The sequence below is a fragment of the Xiphophorus hellerii genome, chromosome 5, assembly GCF_003331165.1.
Source record: "Xiphophorus hellerii strain 12219 chromosome 5, Xiphophorus_hellerii-4.1, whole genome shotgun sequence".
NCBI lineage: Eukaryota > Metazoa > Chordata > Actinopteri > Cyprinodontiformes > Poeciliidae > Xiphophorus > Xiphophorus hellerii.
Genome location: NC_045676.1, coordinates 17132162 through 17148412, shown reverse-complemented (window position 1 = coordinate 17148412; position 16251 = coordinate 17132162). Strand labels below are relative to the sequence as shown.

At 38.5% G+C, this 16251-nt stretch overlaps 1 protein-coding gene across 1 annotated transcript; it reads right to left on the bottom strand.

The window, feature by feature from the left end:
* Nucleotides 1–743: 743 nt before the first annotated feature.
* Nucleotides 744–14515, bottom strand: LOC116719773 (phosphatidylinositol 5-phosphate 4-kinase type-2 beta). The gene is made up of 10 exons (XM_032562445.1): nucleotides 13858–14515; nucleotides 9515–9612; nucleotides 7823–7919; nucleotides 7572–7724; nucleotides 7213–7359; nucleotides 5951–5989; nucleotides 5520–5633; nucleotides 5115–5376; nucleotides 4030–4133; nucleotides 744–1840 (listed from the first exon to the last, which is right to left on the bottom strand). The coding sequence occupies exons 1-10, from the start codon at nucleotides 13999–14001 to the stop codon at nucleotides 1760–1762; spliced, it is 1239 nt and encodes a 412-aa protein (XP_032418336.1). The 5' UTR covers nucleotides 14002–14515; the 3' UTR covers nucleotides 744–1759.
* Between the last annotated feature and the right edge of the window lie 1736 nt (nucleotides 14516–16251).

Below are 16251 nucleotides of genomic sequence, written 5' to 3'. Positions count from 1 at the left end.
TAAGACAAATACTTAACACATGAGCTGAAACTACTGAATTCAGGCAAATAGCTAGCAACTAAATATAATTTCTATAATGTATTTATACAATTAAATACCTTTAATTTATTTTATACAAGTAATTTTAGTGCTGAACTTCAAAAAAAAAAAAAAAAAAGTACGAGAAAGATATTTATATGCTCAGCATGACCGTCTGATGCTAATTTGACATTTGAGCGGTTTTGTTTCCAGAAGATGAAATGGTACAACACCGAGTGCTAACAAAAATGGCGGCATGTCTGAAACCATAGAGGCTTTTTTCTCTAGCCTCAGGTTCAAAGTTTACATACATCCCAACAAATCTTAGCAACCATACCCTTTTTGTGCGACCACAATAGGTAAATTCACTGACTAATATTTCCGCTATATCGTCTAGCCCATCTTTATCGAGCTGCATTGCACTAAGCAACCCTTTAAACAATTTAGGGGAAAGTTTTAACCACATTTATGTAATTGTAAACTAAAAGGTGTAACTTTGAATAGATTTATCATTTGGAGACATAACTCATTCAGTGTTGAGGAAGGATGAACATTACGTTTTTTTGCAAAGGGTTTTTTTTTTATTCAGTTTCCAACTCAATGTGAATTGGTCAGCAGGCAAAAAAAATTCCCTCATCACAAAAAATGTTTGAGTTTTTGTGCAATTTTCCTCCAGAAAATCTGTAAATAGCACAGAGGACAACAGAAGAGCAAGGACAACAAAAACAAGATAAAACTCCCTTTAATATGCAATGAGTCATTTTTCAAGTAACCTTTTTTCCTAACGTCTGTTGGTAACAAAACAATACTGTATACAAACACAAAATTGCTACATTAATGTAAACAAGATATAAAAATGATCATTATGGTAATAAAACAAGTATTTGCTGCAGAATTGCCCTTTTTTGTTTCACGTGAGTTTGTTTTTCCTTACACCAACCAACCTCCACCAAACTTACGGGGTAAATTTTTTTTTTTTTAATATCCCGAGACATTATGGCAACATAACATTCAAACTGTTTTTTAATCCTTTTTGTTGGTTTAGTCACAACACTCTGATGCAAAGTTAAGTGGTTTGATCTTACAACTGGTGCTGGAGCCTCATGTACATGTCAGCCATGCATTTTTTTTTTTTTCTTTTTTGACACTGCATTCGTTTACTTTATACACTGATATATTAATGTGTTAATCTCCAATTTGTCAGCAGTACATGTAAATCGTTTGAGAAGCCTGGTGGCTGCTTTCAGAGGAGTTTGTCATGCAATCTGGCCATTCTGCACCTGTTTGTCCAAAAGAGAAATCATAAAAGAACTGCGTGAACAGAAACAGAGGAGTCTCTAAACTGACGGACATAGTAACTGCTGAAGCTGACACTCCCATTCAAGGCATTAGTGAGACAGTTTTCGTGCTGGCGTGTGGAGCAAACAAGATGTTGCAGAGAGTAGACTTTTAAGGGGGAAAAAAAAGTATATATATAAAAAAAAAAGGACAAGGAGGTTACTGGGATTTGAATTCACAAAGTGAGGAAGTGGTGGCGTTGTGTAACAGGCTCAAAGGATTTCCCCTCCATACACCTCCCTGCAAAACCGCTGCAGGTTGTTGGATCATACTGGATGCTTGTTTTGTTTTTTGTTTTTATTTTTATTTTTTTAAGGGGGGAGACAGACCTACACACAGACAAAAAAGTGTGGCTTTTGACTGATCTATGACTGGAGGTGACCGGGTGGACTGGAGGATGAGTCTATGATAAGATGTTGGACATGAACTCGTAGAACCGTTTGGAGTACTGCTCCGGGTTCACCGTCGAGATCTCGGCCCCTGCCTGTGGAAGAGAAACGGGAAACGCCTTACAAACTTTTTCACTTTGATGCACTGAATGTTTTCACGGCTTTTGTTTCACCGCAATATCACACCAGAAACAAAGACAGAAAAATGATCAATGTTTTCAAACACTTGTTGGAGAAATTGTGGTACACAAATTAAGACTTCAGTTAAAAGTAAATCCAGAAGTAGTCAAGTAGATAATCAGAAAACCGACACAGCTTTGGCTAATTCCTGCAGGACTGGATTGGTCAGTTTATAAATATCTGCTAGGATCACTATGAACAGTTGATACTGAATACATAACACTCAAGTGGTCAATTCTTTGTGAACTATGTGGCCTCAATTAGCCTCAAGCTGCTTCCAGTCTGCTGCTGATAATTCAGCGCATACTAAGGATTGAACTGGAAGCTATTTGCCACCATCTAGTGACCAAAATGTGAACTACATCTATTTGTAATTTTTTTTTTTGCAGCACCCAGCTTTATTTTAAAAACGTTTAACAGCATTCATTGTACAGAACCTTATAGTGATTACATTCTAAACCATGACACTGGAAAATTTGCTATGCCTTATGTCACTTATTCTTGATGCATCATATTCAAATTAGGTGGCAGGAAACAGACTCTGATGTCTTTTGTACTCTTTTGTAGCCAGTCTGGTTTGATGTACACAGAAAACCACATGATTTTGGCATTTAAGCATAGCTGTTATTTATAAATGCCAGATTATATTGAAAGAAAAGAGTGACTGGCAATATAAAATCAGCCTAACGATCAGATTATGTGATTTATGGGGTTTCAGATTCATTGTCACTGCCAATGAGATATTTTTGCTACCATATATTTCGATAAAAAAAAATTCTGATCTCACTCAGCAAAACTCTGATGCTGCTGTACAATTAGTCCTATTCATATTTCAATTCTAGTTTTCTGTCCAATTAGAATGGACTGTAAATAGTCTCAGATCATGTTATACCTCTGAATACTCTTAACTACAGTAGTTCAAACAGAAAAAAAGGAAATAATTTATTTACTTCTTCTCCACCCCAACTAAAACATTTTCAGCACCACCCAGGTAATAATCCTTTTAACATTTCTAGAATTACCGAACAGTGAATTAACCACTGAAACCATAAATAATAAAAATAATCAACAGTTCCTGTGAACCAACACAAACATTTTTTTAATAGCACTGGTCCATCTGCCATTACTGTCTGTAGGACTGCTGGAAAAAAATCCACAGTGCTTGTCAGGGCTAACAACAAAAAGGATAAATTAATTAAAAATATGTTTTCCATACAGCAAATTTGGCCTTTCTTCTAAGTGAGAAACAGGTAGTATGCTTTATCCTGTCATCTGCCTAAAGAATCAAATCTGGACATGCAGAGCTTTATCTAGACCTGAAAAAAAAAAAAATGTCCACGCTTTTCCACATGCAAACTCTGAACTTTAAACTGAAAACAGGATAGAAAATCTTGTTAATCAACCCATGTCTAGTTTCCAAAACAATCTCAAAAGCAATTTATGAAAACTATTACAACTTTAGAAGTATACTGTTATTTAGTTCTCCTGCTGCAATAAATGTCCTGTGTTTCTACACTTGATTTAATTGAACCAAATCATTATAATTTTAATATTAACCAGTAGGTTTCTATTCCTTACTGCTGATTTGCTAATAAAAACAAACAAGTTGTGCTTAGCATAAACTAGCAACCAGTTAACTCCCCAGCTCCTTTGGTTGCTGCAGATTCACTTTAAATCTGCTTTGCCAGAAATAGCAACGACTGTTAAGCCACTAACTGGACCTGCTGGACCAAGAGACCATCTAATCAGAGAAAAGCCAAGATGCAAACTGCCTGTCTGCATTTGTGCCAACCTTTACTCACAGGAATAGTTCTTCCAAATGTCAATATTGTTCTGTACACGCGTATCATTTACAAGTGCACCTTCTGGTTTGTCCACAAATTTAAAGTCAAAGCCTTCCTGTAAGCTACCTGCACGCCTATGTTTGCCTCCTTAATCAACAGCAGCGCAATAAATTCACCTATAAGTGAGGGCCGACTGATTCAGGTCTCCAAATACATGCTGCTCCTAAAACAGCAACTATGTAGAGAACAAAAGCAGCAATAATGTAGAGAACAACAATTAGCAGTGCGGCAACGCCACACACTCGTATTAGAAGACTCACCCCATGTTTCACAGTTTTGGCAGCATGTGCAGCTTTTTTCTTAGCGTCATAGTGCGTGAGGATGTCAATAATAGCCATGAAGTAAACCTCCTTCTTCACAGCACCTGGAACAAGAGTAACAATCATCTTTTGTGACCAATTAAAAATACTGATATTAAATATTGAGAGACAACCACAGCCGATAAAGATGATGAATTTGGGTTTATTCCCAGTGGCTTTGCAGAGGTATTCACTCCTCTAACTTATTTTTACTCTTTGGCACATTGCAACAATAAACTTTGATGTATTATATTAGGATTTTATGATCATTTAAAATACCTCGTCACACATTTTCTTAAGTCTGGACTTTGCCTATAAATACATTGGTGTTCACAGGAACAGACTGGACAGGTTTGGTTCCATTCCACTGAAGGGATTATGAGTTAATAGTGATGTGCAGAATCACACAAACAGTTTATGCATTTTCTCACACAGGCATATAGTTCAAATTTGTTCTGGATTTATTCCACATAATTACAAGCAGAGCTTCTTGTAGCTTGCTTTTCTCATGGTGTGAATCACTCGACAGATTCTCCCACCTGAGCTGCTTTTAGTTTGCTGCTCCTCTAGAGTTACTATAGTCTCTCTTTTTTCAGATGATGGATTGAGCAGAGCTGTGTGAGGACATGGCTTTATGAGGTTCCTCTCTGACATGTCAGCTGGGTTTGTTGGTTTATATGATGCCGTTTGTTCACTAAAAAAACCTCAGAGGCCTTCACAGAGCAGCTGTGTCCGTACCGAATGCAGGTGCAGCTGGTTCACTCATTCAGAGTCGTCGTTGGTCGCACTGGATATTTATTTTGGGACGTCAGCGTAAACACTTCTCAACTACGCTCCACTTTCTGTCAGATTCATCACATAAAATCCCCAAATCCCATATTAAAGTTTGTGACTGTGACATGCCAACATTTTTAAATAATTCAACCAGCATGACTACATCTGAAAAGCATTTTAAGCATCTTGGACGGCTGATAAAATTTCAATATTTCTGCCTGATCTGATTGAATTAATGAACTGCTTTGAACTTTAAAAACCTGGATGCTCACTGTCGTGGCTCTTGATTGCGTAAACATCCACAGAGGGGTCGAACTCCCCAGGGCCAAAGAATCCTCCACAGTTGAGGGGGTTTCCTGGACTGTCCGGAGGCGTGCCGAAAGAACCAGTCAGCACGCCTCGACCCATTTCGTCATTCTCAAACTCCTCCTCGTCCCCGGCGCCCTCCACGTCCATCTCCTCCTGCTCCGCCCGCTCCACATCATGGATGCCTACCAGTAGGCTGTAGTCCATGATCTTGAGTGTGGCCAAGAACTAAAACACACACGTGGGGAAACCTTCATTACTCAGGGCTCCTACTGGAACATTTGAATGGCAGAAAGCTTATTTTAGATTTATCTGCTGAAGCAGAGCTTGGTGGGTTAAAACATCAGGAGAACAAACCAAAGTTTCTCTACCTCCACATCCCGTTTTAGCTTCTCCAAAAAGTACTTCTTGTTATCATCTCCTATCTTTAACTTGTGCCCTTCATTCAGGAAGTCATTGTCTTTAAAAGTAGGAAGCTCTTTAGCCTGAGGAGAGAGACACATTATATCAGTTTTCCATCAGCCGCTTTAGTTTTTACTGGGCAACTAAACAGACTTCTGTGCTTCATCTATTGTTGCATTTTTGAAACATGAACTCTTCAAAACAAGACTCAGAACATTTTGATGTTAATATTTTAAATGAGGCCATTGCACAAGGTACTACCAGGGAGGATCTGCTTTCGTTCTGCCTAGAACTACTTAATTTAGCTGTCATTTGACAAGTTTGCAGCTGGGGTCAGAGGAGGGGGGTTATTTTTGTCTCCTCATGCCTGCAGCCATCAGCACACAGGATTAAGGCTTACCTTCTCCTTGTCACTGGCTTCCCTTGCAACCGTAGAACCCTAAGACCGGGAGAAATAAAAAAATAAATAAAGTAAGAGTTGAAACCCACACAAAATAAATCACAAGAATTTTTTTTAACACAGCGATGCATACACAGGAACAAGAAGTGAAACTTTTGGGTTGATAAAAAGGATGTGAGATTGGTATGACGACATCAAGTCGTCCTTTATCCTAAAGCTCAGCACAAACTGAGATTTAACAGGCTATATCAGTGAGCTGGACTTCTGCTCTACTCCAAATATTTTTATAACTTCACTATCCTTCCACCAAACTTTGCTGCTACCATGAAATAAACCTCAGGAATTATTTCAAAATAACTACATGAGAAAAAACAAAATGCAAACACAAAGCAGGCACTTTTAATTTATCGCTCATCAGTGCAAAGCCAAACCAAATACAGCTGTTGGCTAAACATTGATTGCTTTTTCCTATAAACTGCAGTTTTGCTTCCGTTTCGTCAAGAGGTAAAAATGCAGTAAAGCTCATCTGCATCGTTCTATACTCCAGGATTCATTGTTACTGCATGTCTGCACGTGCTGCAAGTCCCAATTCCTCTCTTTTCAGACTCAAACCTTGATTTATGTTCTGCTTACTGACAGACAAACAAACAAGTTGATAAATGACAGAAAAACATGTGAATGGAAGCCTAAACGGATGAAATGACAGGTGGATGGATGAACGGAAAACTGGGTCGGTGGAAGGATGTAAGGACGAGCGGACTGAAGTGAATGGATCGAATGTTGGATGGAAAGACGGGCAGTCTGGTAATTGCATTAACAGACTGATGGATGCACGAATGGATGGACAAACAAATGGAGAGAGGGATGGAGACAAAAGTTTGACCGCTGGAGAAAAACATCAGCCACTCCATAAGGATAAGACAGTTTAGCCGATGGATGGATGGATAACGTGAATCCATGAAATCAAAGTCAAAAGTTATATACCGTAATCTCAAGTCAATGTTCTGGTGCATAGCTGCAAAAATCCTTGTGTAGCAGCATTTAATTTAATCTTCAAATCAGGAGATCATCAAATCCTACAAAGTCAGTTTTAAAAATGTCTAAATTTATCCAGTCATTTAGCAATTCTAGCTACACCGTGCTACACGCTTTTCTTTTGGATCCAAAACATTCATCGGTGACCCTGGAGCATATTTGTTTTTTTTTCCCCCAAATACCAAAGGCGAATACAAGTACGGGTAGAATCCTGATCAGTTTCCTACCTTTAGGTCGTACTTGCGGTGCACAGTGAGACGATGGCTGAAAACATTCCGGGTCACTACCATGTACGTCTCCACGCCATCCACCGTTAGCCTGTACATGCCCAGGAACTGAGGGAGCAGCGTGTTGCCATGACACTCCACTGTGAACTGGAAGCAACGAGAGGAGACGAGCGCAGGGTGAGTGGGAGTGATGGATGAAATATTCAGCTTACAACGCTAATTAAAACTCAGCGCAGAGCTGCTCTTCTGTCATTTTACTTTATGCATCAGTAGTTAAAGTGACCTGAGACGAAACAGATATAATTGTTTCTCCACATACGGCTCCTAAAAAAAAAAAAGACGGTTCTGAGTGAGTCTACCTGATGATATTTCTTTAGGATGTTGTGCATCTCAGCGATGTCCTCACTGGAAACAGTTTTGATTACAAAGCGATGGTCGTAGCTGGTCAGGAAGCGGTTGCCGAAGCGGCCCTGGGAGTCGCTGTTGAGCGGGGCACTCCTGGTCAGGGAGTTCTGCCAGAAGATGAAAAATTATTACTTTTTAACAACTTATGGGAATTTTAATTTCTTTTGCTGGTGTTTGGTGAATCATTTAGCAAAAGGTGTGTAACCTGGTAGTCCTGGTCGTCGATGGCGAAGCGCTCCCTCAGGTTTCGGAACACCATGGGACAGTACTCTTTAAACTTAAAGCGACTCGGTAGATTTTCTCTGATAGGGAGGAGAGAGATAAACGGTAAATGTAACAAAGTTCTGAGCTCATGTTTAACGGGAGGGGAAAAAAACAGACGAAATCATGCTTGAATGTAGATCGCCAAGTTTATTTCCCCTAACTTAATCATGCAAAGGTGGCAAAAGCAATACAGCAGTGATACTAGCTGTAGCTTTGTGTAAAGTCATTGGTCCATTTTGACATTTCACTGAGCTCCTTGTGTGAAACGTGAAAAAAAATAAAACAGGAAACTAGGAGGTGTACATTTCTGGTAAAGATTTCTAAGTTTGTATTTTTAATCACAAGTCGTCTTTTTTTAAAGTATATTTCTTTGCACAATAGAGCCATAAAAAAGGCTTAAGTACCGTAATAAGGTGACCTACGTTTAAACCTGAAGCCTCTAATAAACAGATCACTGACAAATACTAAACACCAGCTGAGTCAAACAGCGATTTACACACTGTGAAGATAAAAGTCACAGACATAAATTGCATTTTTATATACAGACCATTAGCGACTGCATTTCTGTGTGAAAGTTCCCTTTTCTACCAGCAGGCTCAGTGTTTAAAGAAGTAAGGATGTCCTGATCCAATCCCAGGATCTACCAAACCTGGATTTTCTCCTTAAAATTAAAGTATTTTTACCTTTTACATTTACTTCCAAAATGACAGAGAGACTGTATTGGCTGCTGCAGATTCCCAGCTATCTGCTTTACATGAACTGCTCTGAACACTGGGCACAGATAGCTGTCAGAGGAGTAAAGTTAGACTAGCATTAGCCTGCAACCTCAGCAAACAGCAGCAGATGGAAAAGGTTTCAACAGGACGAGGTGGAAGTTCACTGAGGACTATAGAAGTGTGTGTCGAGTCAAATTTAACAACAAATGATCAAGCTAGGCACATATTAGGTCATACCATGTCAAAAGAAACTACAGCAGCTTTCTGACTCAAGTTAATTCAGAGTTGAAACAAAATACTGAGGCTGTGCTGTAGAAGGGCCAAAAAATAGCATTTTAGATGGCCACAAATATTATCGGAATATTGTGAGAACAGAATTAGTAATACTCAGTAGGTTTGCTGGGAAATTTAGACCAATGATTGTAAGTGAATATCTAAAATGCCTCTAAGATGAAAAAAATTGTTCTTGTCAAATTAGCAGTGGCTTCAAAACAGGTTTTAAGGAACATTTAGCTGAAAATTTGTAAGAAGAACCAAATTATCTGCGACAAAATAACACCTTCATCACTTAAAGCAAAACTAAATTCCAGAAAGACTTTACAGGATGTTACAAAAAGTTCTGTGGAGCATCACGAAAAGCTTGACAATAAACTCAGATTTAGCTGACTGTGGTAATTACATCCACAATTTGAAATATTTAATATTGCACACCAAACATGAACAATACATGTACAATATAAAAATGGTGCTCTTTTGAAGATGCATCAAATTAATGAAACCATACACTAACAGAAATTATAGCTAGTATTTATTTAATGTCCTTTAGTGAGTGACAGTATTTTAATCTAATGGTTTTCCATTTTATTACAGATTTTCCCCTTGAAAACCAAAGACAGCACATGAACTGTTATACGTACTTGTTAAATAGGTGGTTGTCCACTTTGATCTTACTGTAGGCTTTAAAGTCATCTGGCATCAGCATCACAGGTACAGGCACATTACTTAACTCATTAATCTAGAGGAGAAAAAAGGAGAAGAACAAAGGTGGTCAGAAAATTGCGCCACAAGAGCCAAAGCAGCAGATCTTTACACAAACATTCCCCACAGTTATCAATCCCATGAGGCAAAGCGACTGACGACTTATCGTGAACTTATTAATATTATAAGTCTTTTAAATAAGATACCAGAGAAACTGCCAGAGTTAGTTTTTCTGGCTGCATGGAACACAATACTGCAGTAAGGCCCATCCCCCACTTGTTGCTGCATACTGCTAAACTGAACGGCCACACTGGTCTATACTAAACTGGTCTATCCGACGCGCGCTTAAACCCAACCCCAGGTCACTTCTTTAACAGTGGTGGTTGTTTTTTCCCCGTTTCAAACATCACACAAACTGACCAGGTGCAAACAAAGAATGCGTGCCTGGCATAACCCGATACAGCACGATATAATAACACGGTCAACAGAAAATATGAACACACCGAGCACACCCAAGTTCATCCATACAAAGCAGGAGCGCGAGTAAGCATGCGACTCATACCTTGTTGTGACAGTCACACCCACAATAACACACCCACCACCAAGCGCTAAAGCTGCATGCTCACCTGTCACATTATCAATCTGCTCATTCTCTCAGATGCTGGTAAACTATTTGAATATTAGCTGAATTTTCCCACTATTACAAGGAAGACAAATTCAGTTTGAGTTTTTCACCATCAAAAATTTCTCCAAACTCAGAGTGACAGAGGAGAGCCATCCATCATTCTTATTGGGATGACAATATTCTAAAACCAAAGAAGTTACAAGCAGCATATGCGCCGACAGCCTGACCAAGCAGCTGAAATCGGATCATTATCCTCTCATAACAAAAGAACAAAGTGTAAAACTGAATACGCTTTAGAAAGCTGAATTTAGTGTCCTTATTTTAGATTTTCTCCTAAGTGCATTTTACATTTTTTATAACTGTAATAATCAAGTTATTTTGGAAATAATTGGAATAATTGTTGTTTTAAATATTGTCGCGTGCTTCATATGCACCCATGCATAACAGTGAAAGAAATATAGATTTGCTTTCCCAAATCAACAACAAAATAAAAACCAAAAAAAAAAACACAGTTTCTAAGAGAAATTAGCATCATCACTTCCATGTGACTTGATCCTTAGAAGTTTGCGGCAGCAGCGACTCGCTCTCAGGCCGGAGAAACCACAGTTTATAAAGTGCTGCTGTTCAACCACGAAACACCGATTGTATCTGGAGAAACGCACCCAGAACAAATACTCACCCAGAAAGACAATGAGATTCCTGTAACTGACATAAAAACAAAAATAAACATGCTGGCAAACACAAAAGGAGACAGGCTAAATGCCTGTGTGGCTGTTTGGCAAATTCTTTTAGTGCAGCAAGTAAATAAACCACACTGAACCACACTAACTTTTACCGTTTCTTTCTCTATCCCTGCTAGGCAACAATTAAACATCCATGAAACTTCTGACTGGAAGGGGACAGCTTTGATGTGAAGGCTGCTTGATGTTTCGACTCGGCCCAACACCCACACCTCAAATCATCAGGCCTGTGTGCAGCACCCACACACCCAAAGTTCACCCGCTGAATACTAAAGATGCTGCAGTGATAAACATCCCATTAATGGCCTCTCAAATCCCCAAGCAGAATGTTTTTCTACCCCCCCAGCGTACCACTAAATTTAGAAGGCTGCAGGTATTTTTCAGTTCTGGCAAAATCAACTCTGAAATGACAGAGTTATCGACACTGAAGTACAGCAAACTAATGCTGAGAATTACAATGAGCAGATTGGGAATTTGACAAAAAATAAAATATGGATATAACAAATTTATGTAGAGTAGACATTAATAGTGGGATGGAGTTTTAAAAAACCCCAACAACATAGGAACCTAGATATTAATAACATTTTAGGTTAAGAAAGTCAAACTTTAGCACAACAATACAAAAAACAAACTGCTGCCTGGACACTCAGGATTCTCCTCCAAATGATCCCACCAATCATAGATGGATCATTTTAACCATTTTCTGTTCCAACTAAAACCTAGTGAGTTTTACAGGATCGACTACAGTGTTCGTTCCAAACACAAAAACAGGAAGAAAAAAAATGGGTTATAAAAAAAAAGGAAGCATAACTGCCTCGAAAGGATAACAGAAGTAAGAAGAGATTTCAGTGAAATCTGTGTCAAATGCACCAATCAAAAGGAGCCTACTTCAAATACAAAAGAAAACATGTTTTTTAAATCTAAATTTCTTATCTTTTTATTCAAGAGATGCAATCTGACCGGTCAAAGTAGCATCACATTTCTACCGGTCTCATGAGCATTAAAATAAAACACTTATTTTTATTCAAATTCAAAATTCAGAAAGTGCTGCTTTGCTCTAGAACAACAGCAGCACAATTCTAGAACAGCAAGGAAAAGAAACAACCATATAATGGGGTCATATTACACATTTTTAGGACAAGTATTAGAGTTGACTTGTATCTGGTGACCAAATATATGTTCAGATATAGAAACAGGAAGATAAACGGTAAATGGATTGAACTTATATAGCGCTTTTCCAGTCATTTTGACCACTCAAAGCGCTTTACACTAGAGTCACATTCACCCAGTCGCACTCACAAACACACACACATTTATACACCGGTACGCAGATCGGTAGGCAATGTAAGTACATTTTACATTACAAACGGTTTATTTATGAACAAATTTAACAAAACAACAACAAAACACTGGTTAGCATGGCCACAATATATATACTTGACTTAATCAAAAAAAAATTGAGTAAGTATCCTACCAAGTGTATTAATAATGCAAGTAAAAATGTTTAGTAGATAGGATTTTATTCCATTTTGTCCTTCCACTTTTGAGTGACAGTGGGAGAGTAACAACTGTTTCAGCTGGAGGTTTCATCGCCACATGATTGGCCAGGATGACTGATTGAGTAAAAATTGCTACAAAGTCAGTGACAGTCAACTGGGCTGTGCTTTTCTTAGACAAATACAGTTTTATTAATATATACCAAAATTTGAATTGACATGAAATGTATTATAATCGGAATGTATACATTTGAATCCAACTCTGCCTTTGTTATTGCGTTGTATTGCTTTGAACTGCATTTCTGGTTACGATTTCAACCCTGATTATCTTTGAAACTGCCTTGAGGTGGCATTTGTTGTAAAAACGACACAAAATTGAAACCAACTAAATTGAGATCAATGTTGCCAAGTTAATGTGTTGTTGAGCCAGCTGAACATGGGTTTTTGCCAAGTCGCCTCAGTAATCCATTGGTGCCCTGAAGGGCAAACTTACATCACACGCATCTATCAAAAGTGTGGACAAGTGCAACAGTTAAGGCAAATCCAAAACTGCCTGTGCAACCCACTCCATCCATCTACCCATCACTGCACGGCCCATCCACAGAGCTTTTTTATATAGCCACAAGCAGCCTCAGCCAAAAGAGAATGCGATAGATAGATTTTCTGCTCTAATTATAGTGAGATGATGCAATGGAATAAAGTGCAGCAAAGAGACGAAGGAGCTCTACTTCAGCAGCGGCAAATACGAGCTCGGGAACAGGTTTGTTTTGAAAATCTGTGTAGCCTGCTGCCTGTCCCGGCCCCTCCCACCTCACCATGCCTGCACCACAGCAACAGCACATCACGACTCGCCAACGGGGGAAAAAAACAACAAAAAACAACAACAACAACAACAAAAAACCCCACTTTGCAATCCATAGTAATCTGTGATGGCAGAATAATCCTCACTGAGAAAAAATAAATAAATCTCTGGTGGGGGGGCATGCAGATTTCCTGAGCTCAGATAACAGATACTATGCTCGAGATGGATTCTCTTGTATAGATTGCAGTTAAACTTTTATGAAGTTTAAGCATTTCAAATAAAAACAAAATCATGATTTCTATTATCTTTTTTTGGTGGGTCAAATATCTACTCTAAAGTGGTAAAAAAAAAAAAAAATGGCCCCAAAAATATTCTCAGAAGGAAATAAAAATATGAAATATAGCAAAAATGCTTATTGAAAACCAGTACTTCAATAAATAAAATAAAAAACTTTCCGTCTGATTATAGTATTAAAGCAGAATGTAAGTGACAATCTTAATATTTTTTTGCGATGGCTTTGAAGCATGAGAGCTTGTTTGACAGATGAAGAGCGGCTAGCTAGGAAGGTGTAGCTAAATGAAAACACGCCGACACACAGAGGCAGTGGTGATGAGCTTACCGTGTGATTGACTCCCCACATCAACACGCTCAGTATGGGCTCGCTTGCTCGGAACAGCTTCACTTTCTGTCCTATAAAATGCTTCTTTTTCGTCTTGGTTTTGCTGGCGCTGACGGCCGCCGCGCTGGTGCAGTTGGATGACATGATGATGCCGTCTCCGGCTGGCTGTTCGCTTCACGCAACAAAAACAACCAAAGAAAAATAAACCCGCAAAGTTAACGACGTTGTAAACTGAAATCTATAAGTGCATCGTGGTGGCCGTCTCGCTCTCGTTGAGTCTGTGTTGCTAAGGTAGCAGGACTGCGTGTATGTATGTTGTTTGGGAGGCAGTCAGCGGCGGAGCATTTTGCGCCGTCACCACCCTTCCTCCTCCCGAGCAGGCCGCGGCGGAGTCCAGCGAGGAGCAAGCTAACCGGCCATCGGGCTACAAGCGCCGCCGCCCTCGTTTAAAAAAAAAAAGAAAAAAAAAAAAGCAACCAGCAGCGATGAAATGTCGCTGTCCAGCTCTTTTGTCGCCTTCCCTGTAAGTCTGGTAACCTGAAACTGAGACTGTGCTGTGTTATTTGAAGGTGAATAATCCCTTCATGATGAGCTGGAGACGGTTTATCAACCGCCCGCCGCCAGACAAGCGATGCGTTTGGGGTGTCCTCAAGATGGCGTCTGCGCCGCACCCCCTGCTGGCGTAGTGGTGGAACTGCAGGGGTTCCCATTTTAACCTGAAAGAGATTTCACGTTTATTCTGGATTAGGTCATTAAAAAAAAAAATTTAACTAGTATTTCATTGTTACTGGTATTTCGACACCAGTAAACATTTTTTTTTAAATCTAGTTAAAAAAAAATAAATCTAACCTTTAATTCGAGTACATCTAATCAGTAGGGACAAAATAACTGTTTCATGTCTCATGTTTTTCTTTCAATGTTTCTGTATTGTCGTCGCAGCTAAAGTGTAAATTTGTTTGCTTTGTGTCTGGACAAAAACAACAATCATGGGAATGTCGTATTCCTCGCTGTTGTTGATTTTATTAAATTGGCAGCTTGACAGACCCTGTATGGCTTAGTTTAGACAGAAGATTCGACAAATTATGATTATTATAAAAATTTAGAGGACAAATAACTAAGTGGGAACCATCGTAACACCAACAATTGTGACATACCAAACAAAATAATAAAAAAAATACAAACATTATCACGAGCAATGAGGAAAAACAAGAATATTGAAATAAGCGTCACAATAAGCATAATTAGACTAAATACACCTCAATGGGAAATGTAATTAAAACATTTTTTTCTGGATAAAGTAATGCTTTAGGTGTCTCAAAGGCTAATTGTGAATAGGAAGGATATCGCTCTCAGAATCTCAAGAATTTATTTATTTGAATTTGTTTTAAAAAGCCTCCCTTGCTACTAAATGTTACAACAGCTTGCCATATAGATTGGGATATCCTACTTAAGAATTTATAGCAAATGTTTTTAATTTAACTTGTAAGAATGTCATTTTAACAACGTGGATTGCTATTGCTGCCGTCAAAAATAGATGTGTTTTTTTGTTAGTTTATTTTTTCGAACATGTCCTTCAGTACCATTGATTAAAGTTAACTGGGTTTCTCTATAGCAGGTGTAGTAACAGTGTATCACCAGTAAGAAGCGCATGAAGCCTGTAGTCACTAGTTATGTTCCACCTTTTCATTGGAAACAGCGTTAACAGAGAGAAACAGGCACAGTAAGGAATGTATTATAGAATGAAATAAAAACGCAAATTAGAGAGAAATTAGTTGCTTAGAAATCTTCTTAAGATTAAATTAAAACTAAGGGAATCACTTCATAAAGATAGTTTGGGAATATTTTTCACAGTTTTGAAAGAAGAAGATGGAGTAGTGGTAATAGTGGTAACAGTAGTAGTTAGAGGTGGGCGGACTGATATAAAATATCAATAATATCAAGTCTGTATCAGTATTGGACATTTTCTTGAAATTTTCTTTTCTTTTTGTATTGTAGTTTCTCATGTCTACCACAAAGCAGATTTTGTTTGGATTTGCTCTCAATTTCCCCCCTCCCCCTGTATGTTTATTTTGGAAAAATGTGCACAAATCATGTTAAGTTATTAAAATGTTTTGTAGATACTTAAACTTTGTCCAAATTCTGTCCAAAGTTTAAGCATCTACTTAAGATTTGAACAAAAATAATTCAAAGGAAAAGCTACAAAAAAGGTCAGGAGCTTGACAACACATCAAACCTCTCTAAAAATTATCTGCAGTATTAATATCAGCAATTTGGTCGATATGGGCCCTGTATATCAGATTGATACTAAAAAATGCAGCATCGCACGCCTCTGGTAGTAGTAAGGAAGGTGTGAAACAGTTCCCTTCCAATCATTTGTATCTAGTTTATCAAGTG